The sequence below is a fragment of the Notechis scutatus genome, chromosome 1, assembly GCF_049901735.1.
Source record: "Notechis scutatus isolate UNSWTSFEM ecotype Mainland chromosome 1, rNotScu1.2, whole genome shotgun sequence".
NCBI lineage: Eukaryota > Metazoa > Chordata > Lepidosauria > Squamata > Elapidae > Notechis > Notechis scutatus.
In genome coordinates this window covers 82,441,079-82,455,633 of record NC_142009.1, presented here as the reverse complement: position 1 = coordinate 82,455,633, position 14,555 = coordinate 82,441,079, and the positions used below count along the sequence as shown (strand labels likewise).

The 14,555-nt window shown below is 36.0% G+C and overlaps 1 protein-coding gene across 4 annotated transcripts in view; it reads left to right on the top strand.

The window, feature by feature from the left end:
• Positions 1–4,016, top strand: part of ZDHHC14 (zDHHC palmitoyltransferase 14) — a 63,761-nt gene extending 59,745 nt beyond the window's left edge. For 2 of the 4 annotated variants that reach the window (XM_087969622.1, XM_087969598.1), the window contains exon 9: positions 576–4,016. In XM_087969622.1, coding sequence (XP_087825748.1) covers positions 576–971 — 396 coding nt within the window. In that variant the 3' untranslated portion in view covers positions 972–4,016. The remainder of the gene's footprint in view (positions 1–575) is intronic. The other 2 variants (XM_087969614.1, XM_087969605.1) reach the window with 1 other exon arrangement.
• Positions 4,017–14,555: the final 10,539 nt, after the last annotated feature.

Below are 14,555 nucleotides of genomic sequence, written 5' to 3'. Positions count from 1 at the left end.
TGTTAAGCAAATTCTAGACAGGCATTATGTGGGATTTATTAATTTGAATTCATGTCCTGTGCAGGAGATTGTACTTTGTGGTTTAAATGATTCTTTTCCTTTAAATATTCTATAATGTGCTTTTTACCCAAATAAAGCTGCTGAGTTATGAAGTTGCTGAGCTCTTCTCATTGCTAGAAAATTGATGGAAGCATAAATTTTGAATGTGTACAGATTATCATATATACAGAGAATTGCAGACTTTGTGTGTTGAAAGCTCTTTCCGTAGCCTTAAATAAGGATGCAGAGCCAAACTACAAGATGTACACAGAAATACATAAACATCAATGTACTGTGGGAAGAAAGTTAGCATGTTTATAAATTATTTTATCTGGCACATACTTTTCATACTATATACTTTCACTTCTCTGGAATTCATCAATATATTGTGCATGATGTCTTGGTCAGTTTAACAAGGAAGTGTAATTAATAACTCTTTTCTTTCTCTTTATGTCCCATTTCTCTTTTGTCCATACCCTTCCACCTCTGTATCTTTCATGCTTTGTATATTATTTTGGTACCCTTCCATTCTTCAGTGTGATCAAGATCAGTGCATTCAAAGCACTAAATTCGTTTTGCAGGCCGCTGCTACCCCACTCCTCCAGAGCGAGCCCAGCCTAAGTAGTGAAGAGCTGCCTTTACCAGGGAAAAATACTCTTGGTGCTCCCTGTGCTATGGTGACACTAGGACAACCAACACCACCTTCTTCCATCCCAAATCTCACATCAGAAACAAGCTTGTCAGAAATGATACCATTAAAAGAGGACCCTGAAAATCATCCGTTTCTTACTCCTGAAGAAGCTCCACCCGGGATGTTGCCCCTTGGATATGCCCTGACACACAGCCGCACCGTGCACAGCCTCAGCCTGGTTAGCCAGGATTCACTGCATGAAGACTCAGTGCGTGGCCTTGTTAAACTCAGCTCAGTCTAAACGATATAGAACACGACCGCAATTAAACAGACTTTATTTAACTCCAAGAGCAATTAGCCTTTGGAATCAGACATACATATGTCACTGAAAATTATTATGTAAAGAAGTCTATTGAAAGGACGAATTATTTTTGTGCTGTGAAGTTAATGATTACATTTGTTTTATAGCCAATTTATTGGTGGCTTGGGTTTGATGGTTATATTGTTAGATAACCAATTTAGTTGAAATTTGTTCAGTGATTTATAATGTCCAGCAATTTGGAATCCTGGTACTACAGAGGTGGTTATTATAGTGCTTAAAATATGAATGAATATAAGCGTCATATTCCATGTTTTATGAAGTTCCTTGTTGTAATACTACCCTTTGTAGCCAGACATTACTGTGCTACTCATAATTGAAACAAGATTGCCATTGGATGAATGCAAAATCAATAAGGGTTGCAATTGTGGATTTGCATGCCACATTACATTGAGTGTTACAGTAGTGTTGGTTTTTGAAAGACAGTGCTGCTTTACTATTTGTGAGTACCAAAGTGCTGTTCATTGTAACAGACAGTACAACAAACAATTACTTTTTTCAATCAATCAATTATAAATAAATGAACTGGCGGTGCTCAATTATGGAGGATTACCTGTTTTTGCATATCATTTACTTTTTAGTGTGAAATAACATAGATTTCTCTCCACCCATCCCCACAATATCTAGATATTCAGTAAAATGGCATTCTCTGTATCTTTGGATATGTATACATTCTCTCCATACAAAGCTGATGCAAAACAGCATATTACAATACAATAAAGTACTTTTTTCCCTGAGATCATTAAGCAGCCAAAGGAACTTCCAAGACCCAATTATAGATTAATTTGAATATTTATACAGTTTTATACATGACCTATTTAATGATGTTATATGCCAATAATTGATCTGCTTGTTAAAAATTACTTGATGTTAGTGGGTTGGATTGAGAAAACTTCCATTTTCAAAAGGATTTTGATTCAGCAGAGACTTCCATACAAAGATTGCCTCCTACATTATTAAAAAAAATGATCACAAAAGAACAGTCTATAATAACATGGGGGTGACATGAAGGTACTGGGCAAGAAAAAGAACTAGTGAAAAGGTGGGGGGGGGGGGCTTTTCCCTTTTAATGAGTTCGGGAGCCATCACTGCTTCCTGAGGGATTTCATTTATTTGTTTGAGGCTCACAGTTAAGATTATGGGAGGAATCTAGCTTGAAAGGACACTCATATTCTTAACTTTGTTGATAGAACAAGGGTCACTGGGAAGTACCTCAACAGTTTGTAATCAATAACTATCAGCCATCATTATTAACAAAAATGTTTCAATTTAAATTTGTGGTTGATGCTTGATTCTAAGAAATTTCTTATGGCTTAAAGAAAAGACATTCCCTCAGGGATAACAAACATAATAAGAACTTAAAAGTTGCAAGCCATTGCATTTTGTCTTGGTTTAAGATGCTAGGACCCGCAATACCCTTTTCTCAGGACAAAGTTTAGTGCAAAGTTATTTTTGTGGCTGTGTGTGTGTTTGTATATACACATACACGCTAAGCATAGCTGCAGGGAAGTACACTTACAGATTGTGAAGAAACAAATACATTGCATCTCAAAGACACTGACAATATACCTTTAGAAGGAAAAAAGCACAATGTTTTAATTGGAATAAGGCCATCTTTATTATTACAGAAATGCCAGATGACTTAACGGGGAAGGGAAAAAAACCTTACACTGTGTACAATTTTGTAATTTTTTTCTGAGTAGTGATAAGAGATTTTCCTTTTGTTTGCATGTATAGAAAATAATTTTAATAACCAGAAACGTCTTTTTCCCATTTTACAGAAAACTATTCATGGTGCACAGTTATTTGACTGTGACCAAAATGTTTACAGCTTTCATGTAAAGAGATACTGTCTGTTTTTCTGCCTGACCTCACAGGATTTATTTAAAATCCACCATGTGTTACGCTAGCGCATGCCCATTCCAAAGAAGAAGAAAAACTAGGTGAGTTGTATTCTCTTCATGTAGTAAAGGTGATTACTACATGGACCAGCAACAAATAGCTGTTAATTCCATATAATAACAGGGAGTGGCTAATTTGGAGGAGATTTAGTGAGTTGACACAAAGGAAGCCAACTTCCTCAGAAAGCCCATGTAATTGTTTGCCATTTCTATACAACAAACACCTCGAAGTTCACAATCCTCAAACTGGCTTGGTGAGTTCATGATAGGAAATATGGGATGATACATCATGAGAATTTCTAAACACAGCCTAGGTTATTGTTATTTTTATCCCAAGCATTGTGAATTGGCTATATTTTTAGAAAGGAGAATCAAGATAGAAGAAATGACTTTTGCCTCATTACACTAAAGTAGGATTTTAGCCATTCTTTAAAATCCATTCTTTAAAATAAAATTACATTATTGCTGAGGTAATAACTTGATATAATTTATTTTTAAGAAACATAGATATTGGTTAGAGCAGTGTATCCATTTAACAAGCTTAGCATTTTACTAATTCAATTGACATCAGAAAATAGATCATCCATTTCCTGTAGTGTAAAAATTCAACAATGTTAAATATTTTATCCTGCCATTACTGCTTCGCAGCTGTGAAGCTCACACCATGGAATAGAAGTATTTAAAAAATGTATTGGCTCACATTTCCAGAGAAATGATCATTTTATTTAACTAGCATTTTTTGAATATCCTTGCCATTAGGAAATTGCAGTGTCACATGTGGTACCAGACCCATTTGGGTTTCTTTGGTTTCTTTCAGTCTGGCAAGGATAGAAGGTTATCCTGTCATTTTTAAGCATACATCTCATTTAAAGCTTTCAAGTGCTGCACTGCAATATGGGATATCTTCCTTGGCTTACCTGATGTTTGAGAGAAGCTTATGTACAGAAAAGTACTGTGAATACCTATTTTAGAACAAATTATTTTTGTTTGCATTGATGTTTAGTATTTTTTGCTGTTTATACTGTTTCTGACTTTATGTTGAAGAATAAAAATACAGCCTTTTTAAGCATTGCCTTCTGTCTTATGATTTGTTTTGACGTGCCTAAAAAAACCTACAGTACTTGTTTTATTTTACCATGACATTTTTAATCACATTCTGCTGTCTCATGATGACATCTGCTGGAGAATGCTGGAAGAAGTCTGTCTTTTAATTAAAGCTGTTTCATTGATGTATGTGATCATTCTATAAGATTTAATACTAATACTAAAATTTTCCAATATTATAGGAGACCAATAGTCAACTTTTCTACAAGCAAGACTCTTTTTCTTTCATTGTAAATAGTTGTAAATAGAATACATTTAATCTTCCAATAATTTAGCTAATTCCATCTGTTAATTCTATCTTTGAAAGATAATTAATCACAGAGCTTTTCACCAGCTCTTTAAAGTGTTGAAGCTAAAAACCTGGCTTAATAGGTCTAAACTACATGGAGGGAAGTAAGCAGTGGGGTGCCACAGGGTTCTGTCTTAGGCCCAGAACTCTTCAATATCTTCATTAACGACTTAGATGAGGGAATAGAAGGGGAACTTACCAAATTTGCAGATGATACTAAGCTGGCAGGAATAGCTAACACTCAAGAAGATAGGCTCAAGATCCAGTTGGATCTTGATAGACTAGAACACTGGGCCGTATCTAACAAAATGAAATTCAGTGTAGAGAAAAGTAAAGTCCTACACTTAGGCAAGAAAAACCAAAAGTACACATATAGACTGGGTGAAACCAGTCTCAATAGCAGTAACTGTGAGAGGGATCTTGGTGTCTTAGTGGACAACCAGCTAAATATGAGCCAGCAGTGTGCAGCAGCAGCCAAAAGAGCTAATGCCTAAGTTGTATTAACAGAGGGATACAATCAAGATCAAGTGAGGTACTAATACCACTCTATAAAGCCTTAGTAAGACCACTCCTAGAGTACTGCATCCAGTTTTGTTCACCACATTACAAAAAAGATGTTGAGACTCTAGAAAAAGTACAGAGAAGAGCAACCAGGATGATTAGGAGACTGGAGACTAAAACATATGAAGAACAGTTACAGGAACTGGGCTTGGCTAGTCTAGTAAAGAGAAGGACCAGGGGAGACATGGACTAGATGACCTACAAGGCCCCTTCCAACTCTGATTATCTGATTATCTGGTGATAGTTACAGTAGCTCTGTGCCATTGGAAAAGTCTAGATTTTAGACAAAATTTGAATTTATCTTCATGGTAATGTTTTACAATTACTGTTCACTAATTATCTTACAAAACAAATGATTCTTGTAAAAATTCTCATCAGCAACTTCTTCATTATTTGTTAGATTTTTACCCCATCTTTCCTACAGGAACTCAAGGATTCACCCCTCAAAAAGCAACACCACCTGAAGTTCATTCTTTGAAGGAGATGGTTTAGAAAAGTGAAATATAAATAAACCTGATTAAATAGATTGGGCTAAAATGGTGGGGCTTCATTTTTTTTAAATTTTATTTGTCAATTGCTTACAAGATAATAGGTATAAGTAAAAACATAGTTATGAATAAATGGATACATATAAGAAAAATATATATAAAAGAAACAATAGGACAGGGACGGTAGGCACGTTGGTGCACTTATGCACAGACCTCTTAGGAAAGGGTCAATAGTAAACAGTCTAAGGTTAAAGTTTTTGGGGTTTGGGGGAAAAAACAGAGTCAGGTAGAGCAGTGATCCCCAACCTTTTTGACGCTGCGGCCCGGTACCGGCATCAGCTGGGCGCCGCGGCCCGGTACCGGCATCAGCTGGGCGCCGCCATCTTTTTTTGATGAAAAAGTGCTTCCGGTGACCTCACCGAAGCACGCGTTTTCATCAAAAAGATGGCGCATAGCCTTCGTGAGCTTTTCCGGGTAGAAATGGCTTTCTACCCGGAAAAGCTCACGAAGCGCTGCGCCGCCATCTTTTTGATGAAACGTGCTTCCGGTGAGCTCTACCCGGAAAAGCTCACCGGAAGCACTTTTTCATGACAAAAGATGGCGGCGCCAGCAAGCCGCTGCCCGGTAGGAGTTGTTCCGCGGACCGGTACTGGTCCGCGGACCGGTGGTTGGGGACCCCTGAGGTAGAGTATTCCAGACATTGACCACTTTGTTGCTGAAGTCATATTTCCTGCAGTCAAGTTTGGTGCGATTAACCTTGAGTTTGTATCCATTGTTTGCTCTTGTGTTATGGTTGAAGCTGAAGTATTCATTGACTGGTAGGACATGTATGATTTTATATACTAGACGGCGTAATTCAAGGTTTTCTAGGTCTAGAATTTCAAGTCTGGTGGCATCAGGTATCCTGCAATGAGTAGAGGAGTGGAGAACTCTTCTTGTGAAATATTTTTCGACTTTCTCAACTGTGTTAATATCAGGTATGTAATGTGGGTTCCAGACTGATGAGCTGTATTCGAGTATTGGTCTAGCAAATGTTTTGTATGCTCTAGTTAGTAGTGTAATATTACCAGAGAAAAAGCTACATAAGATTAGGTTAACAACTCTTAATGCCTTTTTGGCTATGTAGTTACAGTGGGCTCTAGTATTTCTCCTTCTGTTCTGCAATAGACTTAACAACATGCTTTTTGTGATAATTTAAAGGAATGAAATGGATGCATTAAGCTCTGGAAAGCTTTTTGTGTCTTAATTCCCACCAAAACAGAGTAAAACATTCAAATCTGAGGATTGAAATGGGGTGCTGAAGCACCTCACTTAGTATACAGTAGATTGCCCAACCTGGGAGTGGTCCAAAGTCATCTAGTGTTCAATTTACTGAATGTTATTATGTTTGGGGATCTGTCTGTATTTTGTGCTTTCTCTTTTTGGATGCTGGGGTTTTTTCTTTTTAAAATGATTAATAAAATGAAATAAAGTATTTATTGTATTTTTAAAAGTGTCTAATCATGTTCATAGGCTTGAATTATGGGATGTTTTGCACAATAACAAAGATTGCAGAATGCCGTAAGAGTATGGTGGAAGTTCAGCATGCATGAGAATTGAATGCTTGGCTGGAAGTTCAGCTGAGCAAATAGAAAACAAGCATGTTTTCCCCTTGGTTGTTTGAATATATTTATGGATAAATGAATAATTAATTATGTTGGTGCTGTTAGTGATGTGATGGTCGAAACATAAATGCAGGGATAGTTTAGGTGCTAAATTACTCATGCACGAATACAAAACTGAGTAACAAAAATGAGTAAAAAAACTTGAGTATCCAGTCTTCATATGAATCAGTTGAGAGGAAGATGGAGAAAAATGAAGTTGGATGGCACTAAATAAGATCCTTAAAAAAGAGGTGTAAGAAAGCACTGATTAGTACAGTACACTGGAAATAAGAATAGTTTGCAAGAAACAAAAGGTAATGAGAGGTACAGGAAGTTACAGTGCTATAAACTAGTTTTAGATTTATTTTGTGTCTAGTTTCTTTTGGTTATCACATCTTAATCTATGTATGTGTCTTGCGTAATATTGTTTATCCTGAAAGGGAATTGTATAATGGGTGTATGGTTATGTACTGTTTTCTTAGCATCCATAAAATCAAATAACGCTTGATAAAAATTGCTGATCCTTGTTACAATTTCCCCTTGAATGGGAATTCTTTTAGCTTACTTACCTCAATTAGTTGTAAATTGTCTTTCCCACCTTTTTCAGCTCTACTGTTTTCTTCCAAAGTACTCTTACCTCCAGATTGAATCAAGGTAATTTTAAATTGTGACCAGGTATACAAAGGGGTAAAGTTTTACTTAAAGCATCTGCAGTCTTTGTCAGCCTTATTTTGACAAAGGCTTTGTTCAGTTCAAATGAGGTTTCCCCTAGATCTGGATGGCTCCCATTCTGCTATTATTAGAAAACCTGTGAAGACTTGGCTTTTCACCCAGACCTTAAGTGAGAGAGAATGAGATGGCTTGCTTCATTCCATCTGGTCTATTGCACTTGATGCCTTTAATCTTTATTTTTAATGTTTTACTGCTGTTACTGAAATTTGTCTGTTGTGTGTGCCTCCCAAAGTCATTAAATTTAATAAATAATAATTATTACTACTGCTGGTAATCTGCCAAAGAGAGTTAGAGTGAAAGCAATAGGAACAAGCATCTGTGCAAGCAGCAGGAAATTGGCAAGGCTTCTGTTTTCTTCCACAGAATAGAGACAATGTCTGATAAAAAAATATCTGTTGGAACTGTAGAGTGGCATGCTGGTTGAAGAATGACATTCATTCATACTTGCCTGAATGAAGAGATGTAATAAGATCCCTTCTGAAATAATTCTAATGGCTCTTGTTCAGATATTTTGAAGCAATTGGGGCTTGATTCTGATTCTTGTGTAGTTTCTATCTATTCTAGATTATATTGGCCTGCCTGATGTTATCTGAAATAAATCTTGCCATTTTATTTGACTTTATCTAAACCATTTATCAGTAATCTATAACAGCTTAAACATAACTACTACTTGTTTCTGTAAAGAAAACAGAAAATAATAGTCACAGTTTCAGATCCCAAGAATATTGCACAAAATAATTTATAATTATCTCGCATTTTTTCGTCATTTCTGTTGTTTTACTATGTTTCTGGGTTGTTAACGCTTCATCAGCCATATACATTCAGATAGACAAAGGATTTCAAACTTAATTTATTGCTGGGGCTTTTATAAAGTAAAATTTCAAAACACTACACAAAGGATAACACCAATGAAGGCAGAGCTTGCTAACCTTCACTGTGTCAATTATTGTGGTAATTTTCATAGCCCTTGTTTTGCTAGTGGTTGCATTGAAAAGATTACCCGTGCTACACATGTCTGCACAATTACAAACACTAAAGCCTTCAAAAGGCTATTATATGTCTAATGTACTTATATACTGGTATGACATTGCAGCTGAGTGCTACTTTCAGAGACAGGATTATTTGCCCAGTATCCTATATACATTTCTCCTGACTAAAGAAAGCATTGAACTAGTAACCTCTAATGAAATATGAGGAATCTTAAAATTTCCAAGGATCTCTAAAAAAAATGAAATTTAATGTTTCTGTTTTAAATAAGATGGTGCCATCCAGCAAATAAAAGTCAGGGGGACATTTGAGCATAACTTTTGTTTGCTAGGCACAAAAATAAAGCCCAAGAGTACATTGAAACCAATATTGAAACCAAAGAACTGGGCCTGTATAATGACACAAATGCCATGATAAAATAGAGAGACATCATTATCTTGGCAGCTGCAAAATCAAGGGAATCAGGTAAGTAAAAGGAAGTTTGAAAAATATTACTTCTAAACCAGTACTGTAGGGTACAAGATATAAAAAGCTGCAGCTGGGTGATTAGAGTTGCAAAAGCTTGTTTTATAATTGTGAGCCTAATTGCAGAAGTGTGGGTTGACATGAAATAAAATAGCATATGAAAATGCTTGCTATGAAATGGAACAGAAAGTGAGTTGCTTCCTCATATTTTCGCAGTGCAGAGTATTGACAAGCCTTCTCCGAGTTGTATGAAGGCTGTCCAGCCTTCAAGGCAGGTTCTAATTATGTTTAAATTTGTAATAGTCTCAGATCTAAACCATCTGCTCTCAATTTATCTGCATTAGTCAATGGACAATATAAGAAACATCAAATATATGAAGTGAGGCTCAGGTTTGGATCCAATCAGAAAACAAGTTGAAACAATCTGCTTTCTGAAATCTGCTTTTTTTAAAACTCTACTTAAATTTATCTTCAAGAGCTATATAATTCTGCCATCTCCCAGTAATTAAATTTGGCAGCCATCTTAAAAATAAATGGAAATAAAAAGTTTTACTCTAACATCTGTGATTGTTTGCATTGCCAAGAGCAATAGTACATAGTTTTCCCTTCTCCATTTTTTCCTCACAGGTACTACAGGAAGCTGGTTCAATATAGATGGTTACTGGCCCAAAGTCACCCAGTCCATGCCCATGACTGAGGGAGAAACTGAACCTCTCTGTTGAGCCAGTCCAACATCTTAACTCTTACACCATACTGGAAAAATTCTTATAGGTATTGCAGAAAATAGTTTGTGCAATCAATGACATTAATATTGGACCAAATATAACATTCGTATTACAGTTTTGATTTTTTAACACTCATCCCCGATTATAACCTAGAAAGAACAAATGTATTTAAACACTATAATACTGTCATTCAAAATAAGTGAATAGCAGTTGAACGCAGTGCTATGACATATGAGTTTCTGCACAGCTGAGAACAATGCCTTCAGGACACTCTATTCATTTTCAGTTTCCCCCCAATTTTTTTTAAATATACTCAGCTAAATATATTTTAACCTGAAATGTGAAGCATCTCTCAGTTATTTCATCCCACCCCAAATAAAATATACAATTTGAGGAAGTTATTCAAGTTTTAAAATGTCAGGAAAGGTCCTTCAGAGTGATAGAAAAGTAGTTCTATAAAAAATCTGCATAATTGAGTTGCTTAACTTAAAAGGACTTACTTTTGAAATAAATTGAGCAGCATGGTATAATTAAGTGCTGCCTGGGCAATAAGCAGATAAATGGTGGCTATAGCTGAAAAACCTATGTTCATTTTTTAAAAAACTTTTTTTACATCATGACCATTACAATTATAAATTACATTTGCAGATGTTCAGCAATCTTCATCTGCTCATCTGAATGCTCACGAGGGTAGTTGAAGTATAAACCAAAGAAAGGCCCATATTTTATAGCATAATTGTGCATTTGTATATTTATCAGACCTGTCTAGATGTAATGGGGACAACCAAAGATTACTATCATGATCAAGGATGATTTGTATCTTCTTTACATTGAATATAAAACTCATATGTTCCTCTGAACAAATGTTTATAACCTTCAGCAGGGAATTCTGCACCAAACCACACCAAAATAAGGGAGTAGATAATTATGTTGCAATTTGAAGAAATGAATATAAAAAAATGTTTTAAGACCGTGTCCACCTCTTCCTAAAAAGTTCTTCAAATCTCTTATTCTGTTGAAATTTGGCTGATACATGTTCTGCATAAGGAGGATAAATATTTCTATGAAATTATTTGGGGGTATGGGAAAGAAAAAAATTCATTCCTACCTCATTTCCATCTGGGATTTATTGATTAAATTTATATGCCATCAATTTCATTTCAACTCATGATGGCACATAACTCATATCAGGCAAATGATCTTATTCCATTTTCGGTGAATAGAAAGAAACCTGATCTGAATAGTGACTAAAATATATATATAATTATTGCTAAAAAAACGCACCATTCATAACGTTCTTTATTTTATAAATCATCATTTATAGGTACTTTAATATTTTGACTATAATGTATTGATTTAAAACGGGGTATTGGATGGATCATTTCAACTGATCAACTGAGAAGATTGATTTTGCATCAGAGTTAAGGAAAGCAGAGGTTTGGCATTCTACCTGATATTCCTGTAACTGATATACAAGAATAGACTGAAATGTGTGGACCTTTCTAAAGAAGCAGGTAGACTTTCATGATAAAGTGCCATGCTTCTAAAATTTTTAGAAATTGGCTGTTATTAAAAAAAAAACTATTGATAATGAATTATCAGAGAATGTGAACAAAATTCAGGTACTGGCACAAGTCACTATCTGCAGTTGTGACTTCAACTTAAGTTTGGCAAGATTTGCGTTAAATCCATTAAACTTAACAGGGATGGAATCAGAGTTGGAAGAAGTCATCTACGACTTTGAATCTAATCCATAAATTAGGAATCCAGATTAAAGCATCTTGGACCAATGGTTGCCTAGCCTTGTTCCACTGTTGAACTGTTCTTACAATTAGGATCTGGGTTTGTTTTTGTTATTTTGACATTCAGCCAGAATCTGTCCTCCTACAGAGGCATTGTTTTGTGTCCTGAAACAAGAATCAACCTTATTTAATCTTCTCAATGGAATATTCTACTTATTTGTAAAGCATTATATCCCTCCCCTCAGTTGGTCTTTTCTCCAGGGTAAACAAATACAGTATTGCTACTTCAATCCCTCTGAAAAGGACTTATTTTCTAGCCCAATTATTTCATTTCAACCTGTTTCATTTTTTATCCAAATCCATCTTAAAGAATGTTGCCCAAAACTGATGCAGCCTGAGGCTCCGTGTTGAATCATTGCAGTAAACTATTCTGGTATTTACCGTATTTACTGGACTATAGAGCACATCAGAATATAAGCCACATCCACTAAATTTAAAAAAAAAATTTTTTTACACATATTAGCTGTACCAGACTATAAACTGCAGATATATACGTTGTGAAATGAGATATTTACACAGAAAGAGAAGAATGCTCTTCTCATGCGGCCAGACGTCTCCAACGTCTCACCATTGATTCATTAACGCCAAGCTTACGTGCAGCAGCTCTATTTCCTTCCTGGATAGACAGGTTGACTGCTTTCAACTTAAAAGCTGCATCACATGCTTTTCTTCGTGTACTTTCCATGATGAGGGTGTGAAAAATATTTTGCATTCGTGCATGTCGTGCTGCTTGTGTTGAGTGCGCCAAATACTACCGGTAGCGTCGTCGTCTTTGCATTGACCTCTTGCGTCTGTCACGCTTTTGCGGCCCCTGATGGCGGTTAGTGAAGAAAAATCTATAGATAAGCTGCACTGTTGTACAAGCCACAGGGTTCAAAGCATGGGAAAAAAGTAGCGGCTTATAGTCTGGTAAATACGGTACATTGATCTTGTTTAGCAGCCACATCACATTGTTGGCTCATACCTTTTTCACAAGTATTACCAGATACCAGATATCTCCTGTCCTTTATCTTTACATTTGATAGTTGTTTCCTAGGTGAAAACCCTTGTACTTATCTCTGTTAGATTTAATTATGTTACTTTCAGTTTGTTTTTCCAACATATCAGGATCACTTTGAATTTTATGTTTGTTTTCTAGATATTAGCTGTCCCATCCCATTTTTAGCCAGTCCCATCCCATTTTTAGCCAGTACAAATATATTAAATATTTAAATATATATTCTACCTCTTCATCTAAATCAGGCATGAAAATATTTTTTCAGGATTTTACATGTGCCCATGCACACTGGCACATGTGCACACATGCACACACAGAGTTTTGAGAGAGAAATATTTTAATGAAAATACTGAAGGACCTTGAAGAGTAGGACCAGGATTGATCCTTCGGGCATCTCTTTCCAGTTTGATGAACAACCACTGAACATATACCATAAAAGTGATTTTCAGACCAGCAGTATCAAATTGTCAAGTCATCATGACCATATTTAATAGAATCTCTGAACAGCAAGTCATGAAGTATTTTGTTAAATGCTTTATTGAAGTCATGGACTGTTTTTATAGAATTCCCATAATCTATTAAGAAAAATACTACATAAAAAGGTAAGTTAATTCAATATGATTTTCTGTTGATAAATTCATCCCAACCTTGTAATTAACTCTGTATTCTCACACTGCTTATAGAGCAATATCAATATGATCTGATTAGAATCTTTCTATCTTTTTGAAGATGGAGACATTTGCTCCAGTTTGAGAGAGCAAAAATTGGCATTTTACCAATTTTTGTACGTTTCTTTAAAACAAATTTACATTAAAGGTTCAGCCAGACTCTCAGTTCCTTCATTATCTGGTCCTGAAGATTTAAACACATTTAAAATAAAAAGATACAAGTACTCCTCAAATTATGACCATTTGTTTAGCATTTAATTACAATGGTGCTAAATAAGTGGTACTTAAAATTGGTCCTCAATGGTCTGGCCATTGCAGCAATCCTCACAATCATGTGATCAACTAGCACATACTTACACTAGTTGCAGCATACTGTGATCATGTGTTTATCATCTGCAACCTTCCCTGCTGGCTTCCCATAGGTAAAGTCAATGTTAAAGCCAGCAGGGAAGGTTGCAAGTCACACCCACCCAAAGCAGTTCCCCACTCACATATGCCCGGACTCTTTGCATGGGATTCACATCCCTTCTTGTTTAATAACCTGCATAGTCCTGGAGTTATGACAGTAAACAGCACTGCCATGATTTTCATCACTAAGCAATGCAGTTATGTGTTGCTGCACTTGTTATAACCCAAAGACTACCTATATCCACTGACTGTTCATTTTGATCTCAAGCTTCCATCCTGCCCTTCATCCTGTTCTTCACAATTTCTTGGTGGAACATTGAGTTTCTTGTTAGAAAAAAATGAAGCAAAGTACTAGATGGGTGGTTGTTTTTTTGCAAGATCGAATTTGGGTCAGTCACCTGGACCAGAGGTTTATTGTTCCTAGCTTTCAGACTTGTGCTAGAATCCATCTTCAGGGAATTCCTCTCTACTAGAATATGTGTTTTAGGCTGTTCTGTGAGTTGCATTTATGTAGTGCCTTCTGATTGGTTAACTGGTGTGTTGATGGCTGGTGATTGGCTGTTGTTTCTTGGTGCTGCCAAGCCCTCGGTTCCATAGAACCGGATAAACTGGTGGTAAATCAGCACTCCTGTTGACTGAGTTTCCCAGGCTTCAATCATTTCCCTGGCTATTTTTGTACCTGCACTGCTATTTTTGTACTTGCACGGCCAATAACATTTTTCCCCTTCAGTAATGG